This window comes from Saccostrea cucullata, unplaced genomic scaffold (genome assembly GCF_032062105.1).
Source record: "Saccostrea cucullata isolate Sc308-1 unplaced genomic scaffold, CSIRO_AGI_Scuc_v1 ctg145, whole genome shotgun sequence".
NCBI classification, from domain to species: domain Eukaryota; kingdom Metazoa; phylum Mollusca; class Bivalvia; order Ostreida; family Ostreidae; genus Saccostrea; species Saccostrea cuccullata.
The window spans coordinates 389,238-403,353 of record NW_026931856.1 but is presented as its reverse complement, the minus strand read 5'-3'; the positions used below and the strand labels follow the sequence as shown (position 1 = coordinate 403,353).

Sequence of the window (14,116 nt, the reverse complement as noted above, 5' to 3'; positions counted from 1 at the left end):
TATTTAATACAGAATGACAGATGGTTTTTATATGACCCCTCAATCTTTACTTGCTTTTTCCGGGTTGACCTTGCGATTTGCAAGATTTGAATGACTAAAGGGGAAAAATTAAACAAAATGCTCCTTTCAATATATACTATGTACACGTAACTTTAAATGACATATTAGAGAGGCTGAGATTTCATACGTGTACGTGTACGTGTACGTCTAGTAGGGGAATCCCCTAAATTCCTCGCGTATTACGTCATCAGTTTTAGTGATGATAAGTTCTCTACACGTTCCTGAAACTTGTAGGGCGGCGTCTACACGTAAGTACAAACTTGTAGCTTTTATAAGAAAAATACGTCTATTCATGTATGAAATTTTGATTGTTATACTTTATTCGGGATATTTAGTTTCATAACTACGTGTTTTAAAGTTGTTTTATTTACAAACTCAAGTCAAAATGGTGTCATAAAACTTGAATGTTGAAATAAAGACCCCGATCACCTCTCACTAAATGAAGACACGTTTAGCAGGGATTTTATTACTTGTATGAGGTTTACTTTTCATTTTTTTTATTATTTTACTATTCAGTTCCAATTATCTCCTACTTTTTATAAATACCAATAAGTTAAGTGGCACTATAGAGGGGGGTGGGGGTATTTATTACTGATTTTTTTTTCGCGAAGCAAAACATCCAAACAGGAGTTAACTTTCCCAACGTTTAGTAATTAAACTTAAAATTATATTGATCTCTTACCTCCTGGTAAACAGTAAAACTTTGATTGGCCAGGACCTCAAACTCTAAAAAAAAAAAAAGGGGGGGGGGGGGTAACAGTTTACTAACTTGCGTAGCTGTCGCACACTTAGAAAGCGCATCGTATTTTCATACTACAGTACATTAATAGAAGCTTTCCGGAATATATCGAATATGGATCATATACATGACATATATACTTAAATCTTTTCAAAGGTAACATTTCAAGTTCAATTTCTAAATGTACTTTTAAGTAAAATGGTTTCCACGATTTTTTTGTCAGCCGATATTGGGCCTGTTATATGTACATTCAGTCAATCACGTGCAAAAAGGTGTATATCTAACCATGGATTCGGGAAGGAAAAAACAATTTAGGTTTTCAGAGCAAGACGACATAAAACTTTTGAGGTAAGAATTACTTAAAGTTAAAAAAGAAAACAATTCAAGTTTCTAACGAACAGAAAAAACATACCTAAGTTTTACTACTGTAACATTTTAGACAAATGTCAAAGATGTGTTTTACCAAAATTTTTATTTTTACCCTTGAAATAATTTTTCTACCGTATTTATTTAAGTTTCTAATCTATGTGTTTTTTACTTTCACTAATTTTTTTAAAAAGGAATTGATAAATGTAATACATTGTCTGAAAAATATAAATATATATTTTTAAAGTTTTAGTTAAGTAAATCATTTTTTTTGTTCTAACTTGTCTTTAGAGAGGTTATCAGCAGGAACCCTTTCAAAGAAAGGGGCAAATGGGCAGATATTTCATCAGTTATATCCCGGAATATCGATGCACGAAGGGTTAGAGAAAGGACTCTTCTTCTTATAGACCAAAGGAAGAAGTTTAACAGCTCCTCTCTCAAAAAGTATGCAGCAAATTATCTAAATTAAGCATGTTAAGAATGTACATTGTTATTATGTAATAAGCTTGTCTTTATTCCTGTTCATTTCATACCTGTAATGTACAGAACTTTAGAAGTTCTACGTATCTAAATATATTGTTTCTTAACTCAGAATTTGAATTTACTTTTTAGACTTTAATTTGAAATCATTAACACATTGTATTTTTGCAATGTTATTATCACTGTAGATCTGGTGTAGATGAAACCTATGGAGAGAAAGAAATGCTTTTGGATGAAATAATAGAATTAGCGAACGATGAAGAGGAGAAAAAAAGGGAAGATAAATCCAAAGCAGTAAAAGAAGAGAGCATGTGCAAGAGTCTTCGTAAACGGGCACTCGAGAACCTGACACCATCCAAAAGTGGTGAGGTTTTTTTTCAGAGAGAGAGAGAGAGAGAGAGAGAGAGAGAGAGAGAGAGAATGACGTAATTAATATATTTTTTGTTTACATGCGCATACAGTTCTTGTAACTTTATTTCATATAATTATGATAAATCTCTGTGAAAGTTGCCATTTACATATAGTTGTGTTTTACATAATTATTTCTTCCGTTCAAATCCAAGGATAAATTCATACTAGCTAGTTGCTTTTGATATAAAAGTCCATTAACTGAAATAACTTTAAAAATGGTATGTTAACAATCTTTATGTATGAGCACTAAATTTTTGCGAGACTGACGTCTCGACATTTACTCTTTTGACAAACTTTTAGCAAATTGAAGTAATTGCTGTATAAATTTTTTACTATTTTACGAGAATTAATTTCTTGCAAGGAAGCTGGTTAGAGCCAGGTAAAAATATTCTGGCGGCCGCCACTTAAATAACTGGCGGCACCCATATAACTTCTGGCGGTCCCCAAGACCGCAGGTTAAATATTCAATCTACATATATGTAGTTAATCTATTTATCGGCGGCCGCCAGCTAAAATATTTTTCTACCTGGAACCTACCGACTTTCTTAGTCTCGCGTAATCACAAGGTAAAAAAATCTCTTGAATGAAAAATTATTTTCCGTTAATGATATATGTATGTCTTAATCGATTATTTTGTTTTGATTTTTACTTAGACGAGGACCAGCGAAATAACAGTAAAATGCCTAGAAAGTGTTCAAGTGTGATATCCTTTTTGAAAGAAAAAGCAGAGACGGAAAAACAATCCAGAGATGAGGAATTTTCACTCCGTCCAGAGCAGCTAAATTTGGAGAAGGAGCGGTTTGAACTGGAGAAACAGGAGAGGCTTCAAAGATTGGAGACTGAAAAGCAGCAGACCAAAATGATGTTAGAACTTTTCTCAAAATGTTTAAATAAATAAATGGATTATCTTAAGCATTTACCTAGCTTTTCTCAAAATATTTATATAATTTATATTTAAATAGATCATCATAGGAATTAGCTAGCCATGTAATAAAATACGATGTAAATGCTTAAAATTTCCTTGATGTTTTTAAAACATGAACAAGAAATCAATAAAAAGCATAACAACGAAAGAATTTTATTTCAATATACCTACATTGTTTAAGAATAAATAGAACCATGTAACGGTTCGTAAAATGTACAGCGATATCACATACACTTTATGCCATGTATTCCTCAAGTGTAGGAGGTGGAAGATTAAAGTACTCGCTCGTAACACTACCATACAGACAGGTGTGGCAATTTGTGAGCAATGATGCTACAAGATAGTACTTTGCCACAGGTTGTAAAAATAGTTTCTGATTTTTCTTATAGTCAACGAAAGCAAACAGAGAGAGGATTTTTCCGAATGTCCATTCAACGCTAGAACGGAGCTTTGACATTCTACAATTAAATATTCTTTCCTGATTGCTAAATAACAGCTCCTTTGAAAGGTGTGATAAGGTGCACACGCAACGGATAAGCAAGATCGCCGTAAAGAGAAAATACTGTACCATCGTTCATTGTCATGCATTGTTCAAGTTTTGGAAGTAGTTCACTCATACGTAGCATCGCAGAATCATGGCGCTTTGCCTCTATAGGGCCATACATGTTTGCGATTAAACCATTAGGTATGACCACAGATTGAAATTTTAATCCATGCACCCTTTTGTGTCCACTGTAGACTAAGTTTTGGTTCGTCGAAGGTCTACATATCGGCCTGACGGTTCCATCTATGAAACCCCAGCAGTTGGGGAGAGGTCCACCAATATCTGATATGGCATCAGCATACATTCGAAGGTGTTCTTCGTCCAGCCAACTTTGATTCAGGTCACTAAATTTACCCGAATGTTTGTGGTACAAGTAATCCAAAACAGTATTTGAAATGTATGAAAGTTCTGACTTCGAACGGTTGAACAATGGTTTCATGTCATCAAGCCTATTCGGATATGACAAGCGCCGAAGCAGTATCATGACACCCTCTGTAGAAGCCACCCGAGTACCATTCGGGCATACGAATTTGTCTGGAAGGGACAGTGCCTCGCAAAGTCGAGAAATATCATTCTTTTGAAATCGAAAGAATGAATAAAACGCTTCTTCAGATAAATTTTCTAGATTTAGCTGTTGACTTTTGACATCGTCTTCCTTAATTGTAGAGATGAGCAGCAAATCATCGTCTTCACATAGACAAGCAATTTCCAAAGCATCTGCCATATTGTATACTAAGTCGATAAAAATGGGTAGCAACTGTTCCCTCGCCATGCGCTCGGCACCTTGATGTGAAAGTTGCGGGTCCTCCGAATTAGACCTTAAAATCCGAGGCCTCGTGTCACGGTAGACGTTAGCACGATACTGATTTTCTCACTGCTCAATGACCATATATGCCGAGTAAAGCAAAAATTTGAAGCCCTTGGACGGTATTTGGCGACGTCTGTATATGAGTGAAAAATTCTCGAATGGGAAGTAAAACAATATACAGTGGACCCTCATTTATCCGGACGCTTTGGTTCCCAGTCAATTTGTCCGGATATGTGAAGCATCCGGATATCTGAATCACCACTTAAACAAGACAAAATAACATTTAAAAATTTCGTTCCGATGAACAATCGTCCGGATACTGAAGTATCCGGATATCTGGCGTCCGGATATCTGAAGGTCCACTGTACAATCAATCAATCAATCTTCTGTTGAAGTGTACTATAGAAGCATGGAAAACAGTTATCAAGCTTTAATATGAGATATTTCTCATATCAATACTAATCACATCGAATAGTAGCCCTTAAGTGTGATATAACTATTCACAAATACATATCAAATCTTAAATAAAATTATTTAAATTAACCTAATAACATTGATTATTTCTACAGACGCTCAGTGACAATCTCAAATCCGATTTTTTTTTTACAGCGAAATCAAAATAAATCAGACATGTCAAGTTCTCAGCCTTTGTTTTCGCCGCCTTTCAACGCTATTGTGCCGTCTCTGTGCTTATTGTTTTATGGTTATGTCACAAAAAATAAATGAAAAATCTCAGTGTTTGAAAATAATTTCACAATGTTTGAAAAGTGGCTGAAAATGTTCTCAAGTATGAAAAAGAGCAATAAATGGGAAATTATCTTCAACGGAAAGAATGCAGTTTTGGTGTGGAAACACAATTATAAACATTAGATTGTTTCAATCGTGACATCATTATAAATATCAGATATAATTAATTTGCATTTCAAACCAACTGGGGCATTATATAACTTTTTTTGGATTATGGTTTTCAGTATCATTTATCTTACGATTCCTAATTTCCATTTTATCCTATACTTTTCTACAAATGAGTTACATCAGAATTGATTTTCAAAGCCACAAATACTTATTACGTATACAGGGCATCCTGTCTTTATCTTTTGACAAGGTATCTAACTCAATTTCAGGCAACGTAACTCTAAGGTTGTATTTTTATTATTTATTAATTATATAAAATGAACTAGAACAAGACACAAACAAATAAATTCCCAGTTGTCCTTTGTCTAGTCTTCTTAGTGAAAAACCACTCATTAACTTTGTGAGTTATTTTATATATATATATTAAACCGGAGATTTCAGAATGAAAGTATGAAAGTCTCAGGTTTTATAGTACATGATAATCTTTGAAATGTCGTGAAGTACTTGATGGAGATTAGATGAGTTGTTTACAATAAAAAGGATAAACGAACACGTATATAAAGATTCGTTTGATTGATTGATTGATTGATTGATTGATTGATCGTATGTTGTTTTACCACTCGTTCGAGAATTTTTTCACCCAAGTAGAGTCGTCACCATATATCGGTGAAGAACTTAGCTTTAGAGCGTCACTTGGCACTCAGGGTTATTGTTTGAGAATTAATGAAATACAAGCTTGAAGTGGGGGTGTCTGAAATTGAGTTAGTTACCTTGAGGAAAAAGAAAAATCGAGTGACCTGTATACTCAACAAGTGGTTTTGATCAAAGATCTCGAAAATGAAAACGTAAAACTTGCTAAACGATCACATTTAATTTTGGGCGTGAAATGGTTTTAATACCCCCTCCGCTTGAAAAGTGGGAGGGTATATTATGATCGAGATGTCCGTCAGTCCGTCTGTCACGCTTTCGGGTACCCATCTCTTACCGCAACTCCTCTTTATTCACTGAATGATTAGACTTTCATGGAATCTTTGTTACATAGTGCCATTGTTCACCTCTTATTTCACTTTTTAATCGGACAGACATTTTGGGTTTCTCATATCAAAACATGGGCACGGTCATTCTTCCTATAATTATTGAAGGGTATCATTCTCTTATACACAACTCCTCCTATACCACTGAATAAAATTTAATGATACTCTTCGAGATTCTGTATTGCCTAATGCCATTGTGCACCTTCTACTTAGTATTTTACTTTTTGATCTGACACTGATTTCCGGTCTCCCAGTGCAAAACATGGACTTTGTCATAAAAACCATGTCGGAAGCGGGGGGATCATTTAGTGAGCTCATTGCTTAACAGTACCTCTAGTTTTATAATATTTTCTGTATGCTGTTGTCCATATGATTCCATTTATGGCCCGCTATCGTCTTCGCAAACTTTTTTTTATTCAAGCAAAAATCATATATCACTTAATTATCTTCACATTTTAGGAACACAATATAATACATTTACACCTCCCGATGAAAAGTGGATCGTCCGTTACGTTTTGGGGTACCCATATCTTATCCGCAACTCCTTTCATTGTTCCAAGAACAAAACGTGAAATTTGCCTTTATAATCATATGAAAGGCGGGAGGTACCATTTAGTGAGCTCACTGATCACAGTATCTCTAGTTTGTTTTTAAAGAAAAGATTGTTTTTGAAAGATAAATCGGAAAAATATTACACTAACTCCATTCGACATTTAATGGCTTTCACCTTCGTCATTTACTAAATGCTTTGATATACATTTCGAATCTGTATTACAAATTTCTATATCAACACTTTTCATTTTTAATACTAATGCAAATAATTTAGCCATCTTTTTTTTTTATTTCGATCAATATCTTACACGGAAGCGTTTGTTCGTCGTTGAATTCTAGATCCGTGTTATTTGATATACCGGCTTAAGAAATCTTAAGAGAGGGTTCTCCATAGACAGTAAATATTTGTAATTAACTTAGTATTGAGCTTTGAAATCGGGTCTTAGTTCATGATTAAAGCATTAATGTCTTAAAAATACAGTGCACAGATTGCATGCTCTTTCCATTAAATGTTGTCCCTGTTTTTATCCATAATGGTGCTTTCGTCAAATCAATTTTTCAACAAATTTTATCAACATTACAGGCTCATAATGTTCGTGAAATGAAAGGAAATTTGTGAAAGAGTCTTGTCATTTGTCGCGTCGTGTCTGTAAATGACATTGCGCGTGTAATTGCATTGGTTGCAGTGCTAAGATCACCGTTTTGCGTGTTATCTTCTCGGATCGCGTTTATAATGCTGAATATCAATAAAGAATCACTTAGCAGAATTCTTGAAAACAGTTTCAATCGTTTGTGGAAATAGAATGGATACAAGATCCGTGGTTTGCTTCGAAGTTCATTTGCATGTAAACATTCGAACATTCTCATGATATGACAGGTAGTCATCACTGCGTTTTCAGCATCACCTGTTTTTTCGACAAACTGTAAACCCTATTTGTAAATTTTCATTCCCCTTTTAGCCATTGACAAATATATACTGTAATATAATGACAGATAATATCAAATCTTGCAAAAAAAAAAAAAAAAAAAAAAAAGAAAGAAAGAAAAAAAGGAATGTATGGAATGCCATATACGACAGCCAACTGCTGACTGCTTACTGTCAACTGTCAGCTGCTTACTGCCAACTGCCACACATATTTGAATAAATTTTATATTTATATTGATATTCATATGAATTGAAAAAGAAGAAGAAGAAAAAAACAGGCGCGGATCCAGGACATTTTTTCCAAGAGGTCACCTTGCATTATAAAATTAAATTAACTAAATGACCATTATGTTTTTAATTTATGTAATATTCAATATATGCCATTGATAAAGTACATTGTTTATTTTTATTTTCTTATCTGAAATAGGTATTGAAGTGACTATTTTCTGCTTTTAATCCTTAAAGAAGTAAAACACCCTCCTTTCCCCCCCCCCCCCCCCCCCCCCGGGAGACAACAAAACCTTTGAAGAGAGAAAATTAAAAAAAAAAAAAAAAAAGATTTGTCGTTTGGCAGATAAAGATGTTTTGAAAATAAATTTACAATTTCCATTATATTCTATAGTTAAAAATTTTCTCAAATTAAAGATGTATTTCGTGTGTTATAATGTTTCACATGCAAAGATCTTGGGGGTGGGGTGGGGTCATTTAAAATTTATACAGTCATGGGTTAATGTATAAACTAAACGAACTAATGATTTGACCCTCCACTTAGAAAACGTCAAACATTTATATCTCTTTGTTTTTACAAATAAGATATGTTTTACATGCATAGATCTAGAGAGACAGGTCCGGACCACCCTCTGAAATTTGTAAAGTTATTTAATGCACAAACTAAACCAACTAAAAGTTATTCAATGTATAAAATAAATCAACTAAAAGGGACCTAAGAACCCCCCCCCCCGCCCGAAAACGCGGATTCGTGTTAAGTTGGTATAAAAAATGTCATAGACATGAAGGTATTATCACCGGGGAAAATATGTGTCAAACTTTCCGGCAACAATAAAACATAAAAATGCTAACGATGGAATAGCACTTTATTATAAACGTAGGTCGGTAGGGTGAATTCTGGAAATCCAAAAATTGCACCCGAACAATCCGAAGCCTAGGAGTTAACTGATTAACAATGGTACATGTAACATATAAATAATGAAATATAACAATGGCAATTAGCACAATTCTGAGCATGAGTGACAGATTGTTTAGATAGAAAAACTCATGTCACGTTGAGTAAATTTGCTTAAATTGACACATTGAGTTGCATGGTAATTATCATAATTATAGTTTTCAAGATGTTAAATTAAATTATATTTACTAGTAATTAAAAGTATATTTCAAAGTCAGCTTAAACATGTTACTAAAATTGTTTTATCAAATATCACACCGTGATAGTATGACGCATGAGAACCCCCCTCTCCCCGGCCGAAATAAATTTTCACATTAAGGAAAGGACTTTACGTTTTTATTCTTGTCAAGAAATTTCTGGGTTGGATTTTTTTTAATATGAGTGACCCTCTTGAAAAATGTTCTAGATCCGCGCCTGTTTTTTTTTTTTTTTTTAGAAAATTCACAATATCAATATAAAAATAAGATTTATTCAAATATGTGTGGCAGTTAGCAGTAAGCAGCTGACAGTTGACAGTAAGCAGTTGGCTGTCGTATATGGCATACCACAGGAATGGAATATATTTGCTAAAAAAAATCTCATGAATGACCCATTTGTTTGACTGTAAATTTTAAAATTATTTAGTTGAGATGAAAGCAAATTTTACATTATCTTTTGAAAAGAAGGCAAGCAATCACAATTACCCGATAAATTCTATAATCTTACATTTATTATTTTTCTTTGGAAAGGGAGTACTTGCAAAATCCAATACTATAAAACTTCAGTTAAACTGAGCTCCTCCTGAAAAAGTACATTTATGCAAATAAGTTCTAACCTCTCAGATTCTCATATTGCAGATTGATAATCCATCAACGGATGGGTTGGATAAAAAATATTTCCAAAATAAACATTCGTAAAGTCACTGTAGTATGTGACAAAGGGAGGGAAGTTTGTATAGAATGAAGACTGGCATTGATGGATGGGGTTTACGAAATGATATTAGCTTTTTGACAAACACTGACTTCGAGAGTGAAGATATATGCGCTTTCTTGAAAAGACATGAATACAGCTGTATAACGGGAAAAAATCACAGAAAGACTCAAGGAAGATGTAACCATGGTTCTGTTAAAAATTCCATGGTAATAATGCTTCTCCTTGATTGCTACACACAATCTTGGCGTTCAGCGGCCTGGATTACATTGTCATTAAACAAGATGTGTGTATCAATCCCAGATTTCCTTTTACCACGAAAACTCAGTGGTCATATGGATTCCAATGGACAATTCTTGGCATTATCAGCAGAAAAATCAATTTTTTTCTCGCTAGTATAATTTCTCGAAACCGTGTCATGTTATCATCAGGAGGGATATATTTTATATACGGCTTTCCGCCGGTTATCTATGATCAGTTGCGTTGCATTTCTAGTTTTCATATTACAGACAAGCATTGTCATTTGTCAATGTAATTTTTCCAAATGAAATTAATGGCCATGTCAGTTTCAAGGAGAACATATCGTGTCATTTTGACAGGGGATTTACATAAGAATTAAATCATAGCCTTTACTCGCAAAAAGATCAGCTGATGAGGATAAGAGAGAAATTATATATCGCATGCGAAATGCAAATTTAACCAAAGGATAATATTTTAGGGCATGATTTTATGTTTTGGCCCGCCTTTTATCGAATTGTAAAAAGAAAAATACTGCTATCTACGAAATTGATAATGAATATCGTTCATTACGTCTTCGAAAAATGGACGAATGACCTTCGTGAGTTATTTTTTGTTTTAGTTTTTAGGACATGTACACGCATTTCAACAACAAATACATGTTCGCACTGTTAAGACGCATTTCTACATGAATTGCAGAAACGACTCATTTGATAAGTATTACATCTTTGTCTTTTTCATATAATGTAACAAATACATTCTAAAATATGAATCATGGCACTTTAAAAATGTCTAGTAGAGATGTCCAACTAGTAAAAACCGAATAGAAGGCTAATTGTTAGGACCTTTTAAGATTTATTTTTCACCAGAAATCGTTTAGTAAACGTTTCTAGGGATGTTCAACATCGATTCTACAACTTTACCCGTAAATTTATTTAAAAGCATGTATTTATGAAATACGAATATGTTTCCAAAGGCAGGGATCATCACAATTTCTTTATTTCTGATCATGATAAACAATGATAAACAGGACCTCAATTTCACAACTTTATATATAGTAAGCGCATGTGATTCTATTTTTTTTTTTTTAATTTAAAAGTATTTGTGTATGTTTATAACTAAGGTGTTGTCAAATGGAGATTTATAGACAGACATGTTTTATGATTCAAAAGAGAAACAACTGCTTCTTCTTACATTTGTTCTCTATTTTGTAACCAAGGGCTATGACATGTCAACTCAAAGTTGATTTGGCAATAGCAGAATTTCTCCATATTTTAAAGAAATCAACGACTAGTCATTTAAAAAAATATCTTGCAGAAATGCTTGCTCAGTCAGTATAATAAAAAAGAATTACTTTCATGGGTACCTATACGTATACCTATCACAAAACACCTGTTTACCTATGTGATCATTTTGTACTGGATAACAAAAGCACTAATAATGCTTTTAATAAGAATTTTCCTGCTTTTAAGACGAAAGATAATGAATCTTTATGTTTCTTTAAGAATGCTATCAAAGACTGGAATGCATTGTCATTAGTGATCAAGAAGGTAAATTTCTAAGAAAGATTTAAGAAGCTTAAGTTCCTTTCAGCTACGAGTGCAAGAGATGTTACACGAGGACTTGTCCAACTTTATATTACGTAATCTTTATAGTAATTTTAGTAAGCTGTAAATGCATGTAATATATTTTCCAGAGCGTTTAATATGCAATATTCTTTAATGAATGTCTGCTTAAATTAAGGATGTCTTTTCAAAAATATACTTTATGTTTGTTGTTGTTGTTATTGTTGTTGTTGTTAATATAATTGATGGATCCCATTGGATACACATTTTTATTGGTTATCCTCAGGTATTAATTTTCACCTTTTCGTTATGTATGCATATAGTCATTTTATTTCCTATTGTGTCTGTGTTTGGGTATGCTTTGAACATTTCAGAAGCTACAGTTTTCTAAACCAATGGTTTATTACCATCTCAAAAAGCTTTCACATAATTTGATCTTTTAAAGTTAAATGGTTCTTTAAAGGAAGAGACTAAAGAAGAATTTGCAGTACCTGGGGAAAGTTTCATGAAAAAAAAATATGAAGACATGAAAAAAAAAATTGGAAATAACAAAAAGTACCCAAGCTCAAAGGTCCATCGCAATAATGAAACGTGGAGATAACGAAGCAGTATTCAAGATCAATAGTCCATAAAACAATACAAACTAGGAGCAGAGCAAATATGGATCTAAAAAAAATCAGAGGTTGGATCAGGCGCCATGGAGGAGTGAGCATACCCTGCCGATCGGTCACACGCGCCCTCGTGTGCTCCTTGTCATAATTAGTAAATAAAGGAAAAATCCGTTCAAATTAAATGTATAAATAATGGCCTAATAATTATATAGTATGAAAAACGTCAGTCAGCATTTGACTCAATGAAAAATTTTATTTGCTGACAAGGTCTTTGTACCAATTACGTATTTTTGTACTAATTTGTACGAATTAGAACTTATGAAATGATGACTTTTAACGAGACTGCTGATACTCTTGTTTTATCAACTTGTTTGTCAATTATTTACATCGTTTTAGAAATTGTACATACGTGTTCTGGCGAATCGAATCAACCGAGATATATAAACCCCGTATGCAGGCGATGAAGATATATTACCGCACACCGCATCATGAGTAAGGAAAGTTGATTATTGATAAGTTAAAGTCATCCCGTTTTTCATAGAGCTTGGTTGTTAGATTACAATTAACGTCTTTTTCAAGTTAGATATCCAAGTATGAAACAGATGTGTCAGACACTGTGGCATCTTTTATCTCAAGCTCACCAGGATATATCGTATCGACATAGGAATGGAAATAACCCTTGTTAATTGTCAATGTGTCCTATATATATTTAAATGTCGAGTTGAAGGCCACAGCAAATGTTTTCTTTTTTCACTCATAAGATTTTGCACAAATTCTACTTCATATGAATACAAAAATAGGTCTGCTAATAACGGAGAGCAATTGGTACCCATGGGAATTCCAGTAAATATTTGGAAGACCTGGTCTCTAAAAACAACATGGACATTGTCAATCAGAAACTCTAGCATCTTTTATATATCAACTTCAGAGTACTTGTTTGTATAATCAGAATGATTTTAGCAAAATAATTTTGCAAATGACCGATGACAAGGTAAGTAAATTTACGAGTTCCTTTTTTATTGAAAAAGCTGCTGTCAATGATATCAAAAAGCCTATATTTTAATTTATCGTGGGTAATGTATTTAAAAAAGTCAGTCACTATTTAACTTAATGATAAATTGTAACGTGTTTGATGACGAGGTCATTGTATCGACCATAGAACTTACGAAATTATGACTTTAAACGAGACTGCTGATATTCGTGTTCATCAATTTGTTTGTCAATTTTAACCTCGTTTTAGAAATCGTTCATATGCATATCGAATCAACTGAGAGATTTAAACCCGTACATGTATGCAGGTGATAAAGGTACAGTAAGGGAAGTTGACGATTGAAAAGTTAAAGTCAATACGTTTATCATAAAACTTGGTTGTTACATTACCAATAACTCTTTTCAGAGTATAATGAGTTTTGGTGTATATTAAAATATATCATATGAGACAAAATGTTTCCATTTTCAATGAATGGAGTGTTAAAGAAATTATAAAGACTCCTTGCTTAGTATGTTTTAGTTTCAGTAAAAAAAAAATCCATCAATATTGTCTTTGCCTTTAAGACTCGTTTTTACCAATTTATTTTACTAGAGCTCATGTCCAAATATGGACATAACAAACAGAAATTAAGCTCAAAAGTCCTTTGCAAGAATACAAACTGTGAGTAAAGCAAACACGAACCTCTTAAACCAGAGATGGAATCAGGTACCATGGAGGAGTAACATCCCTCGTCGATCTGTCACATCCGCCGTGTGCTTTCATCTTTGTGAATAAATAATTTGTTAGGAGAGGATTTTTTTTAAAGACCTCCTTTTGTCTTTCAGTGTAAAACATTGTTTTCATAGTGCCCCAAAACCCATCTGATTTGAACGATTTAGACTTTATAATATACCACAGGAACTTTTCCATAAGAATTAGTAA

General features: G+C 33.4%; 2 protein-coding genes across 2 annotated transcripts in view; one reads left to right on the top strand and one right to left on the bottom strand.

The window, feature by feature from the left end:
- LOC134233707 (cyclic nucleotide-gated cation channel alpha-3-like) overlaps positions 1 to 14,116 on the bottom strand; it is a 65,399-nt gene that overhangs the window by 43,332 nt on the left and 7,951 nt on the right. The gene's annotated exons all lie outside the window — the stretch shown is intronic.
- Positions 1,033 to 3,428, top strand: LOC134233705 (trichohyalin-like). The gene is made up of 5 exons (XM_062715698.1): positions 1,033 to 1,147; positions 1,457 to 1,609; positions 1,834 to 2,009; positions 2,710 to 2,920; positions 3,371 to 3,428. Exons 1-5 carry the CDS (start codon positions 1,086 to 1,088, stop codon positions 3,420 to 3,422), a joined length of 654 nt encoding a protein of 217 aa, XP_062571682.1. The 5' UTR covers positions 1,033 to 1,085; the 3' UTR covers positions 3,423 to 3,428.

Coding starts and splice junctions, on each gene's coding strand:
- LOC134233705 (XM_062715698.1), top strand. CDS start 1,086: ATGGATTCGGGAAGGAAAAAACAATTTAGGTTTTCAGAGCAAGACGAC. Junction 1,148..1,456: donor GACGACATAAAACTTTTGAG/GTAAGAATTACT, acceptor ACTTGTCTTTAG/AGAGGTTATCAGCAGGAACC. Junction 1,610..1,833: donor AACAGCTCCTCTCTCAAAAA/GTATGCAGCAAA, acceptor TTATCACTGTAG/ATCTGGTGTAGATGAAACCT.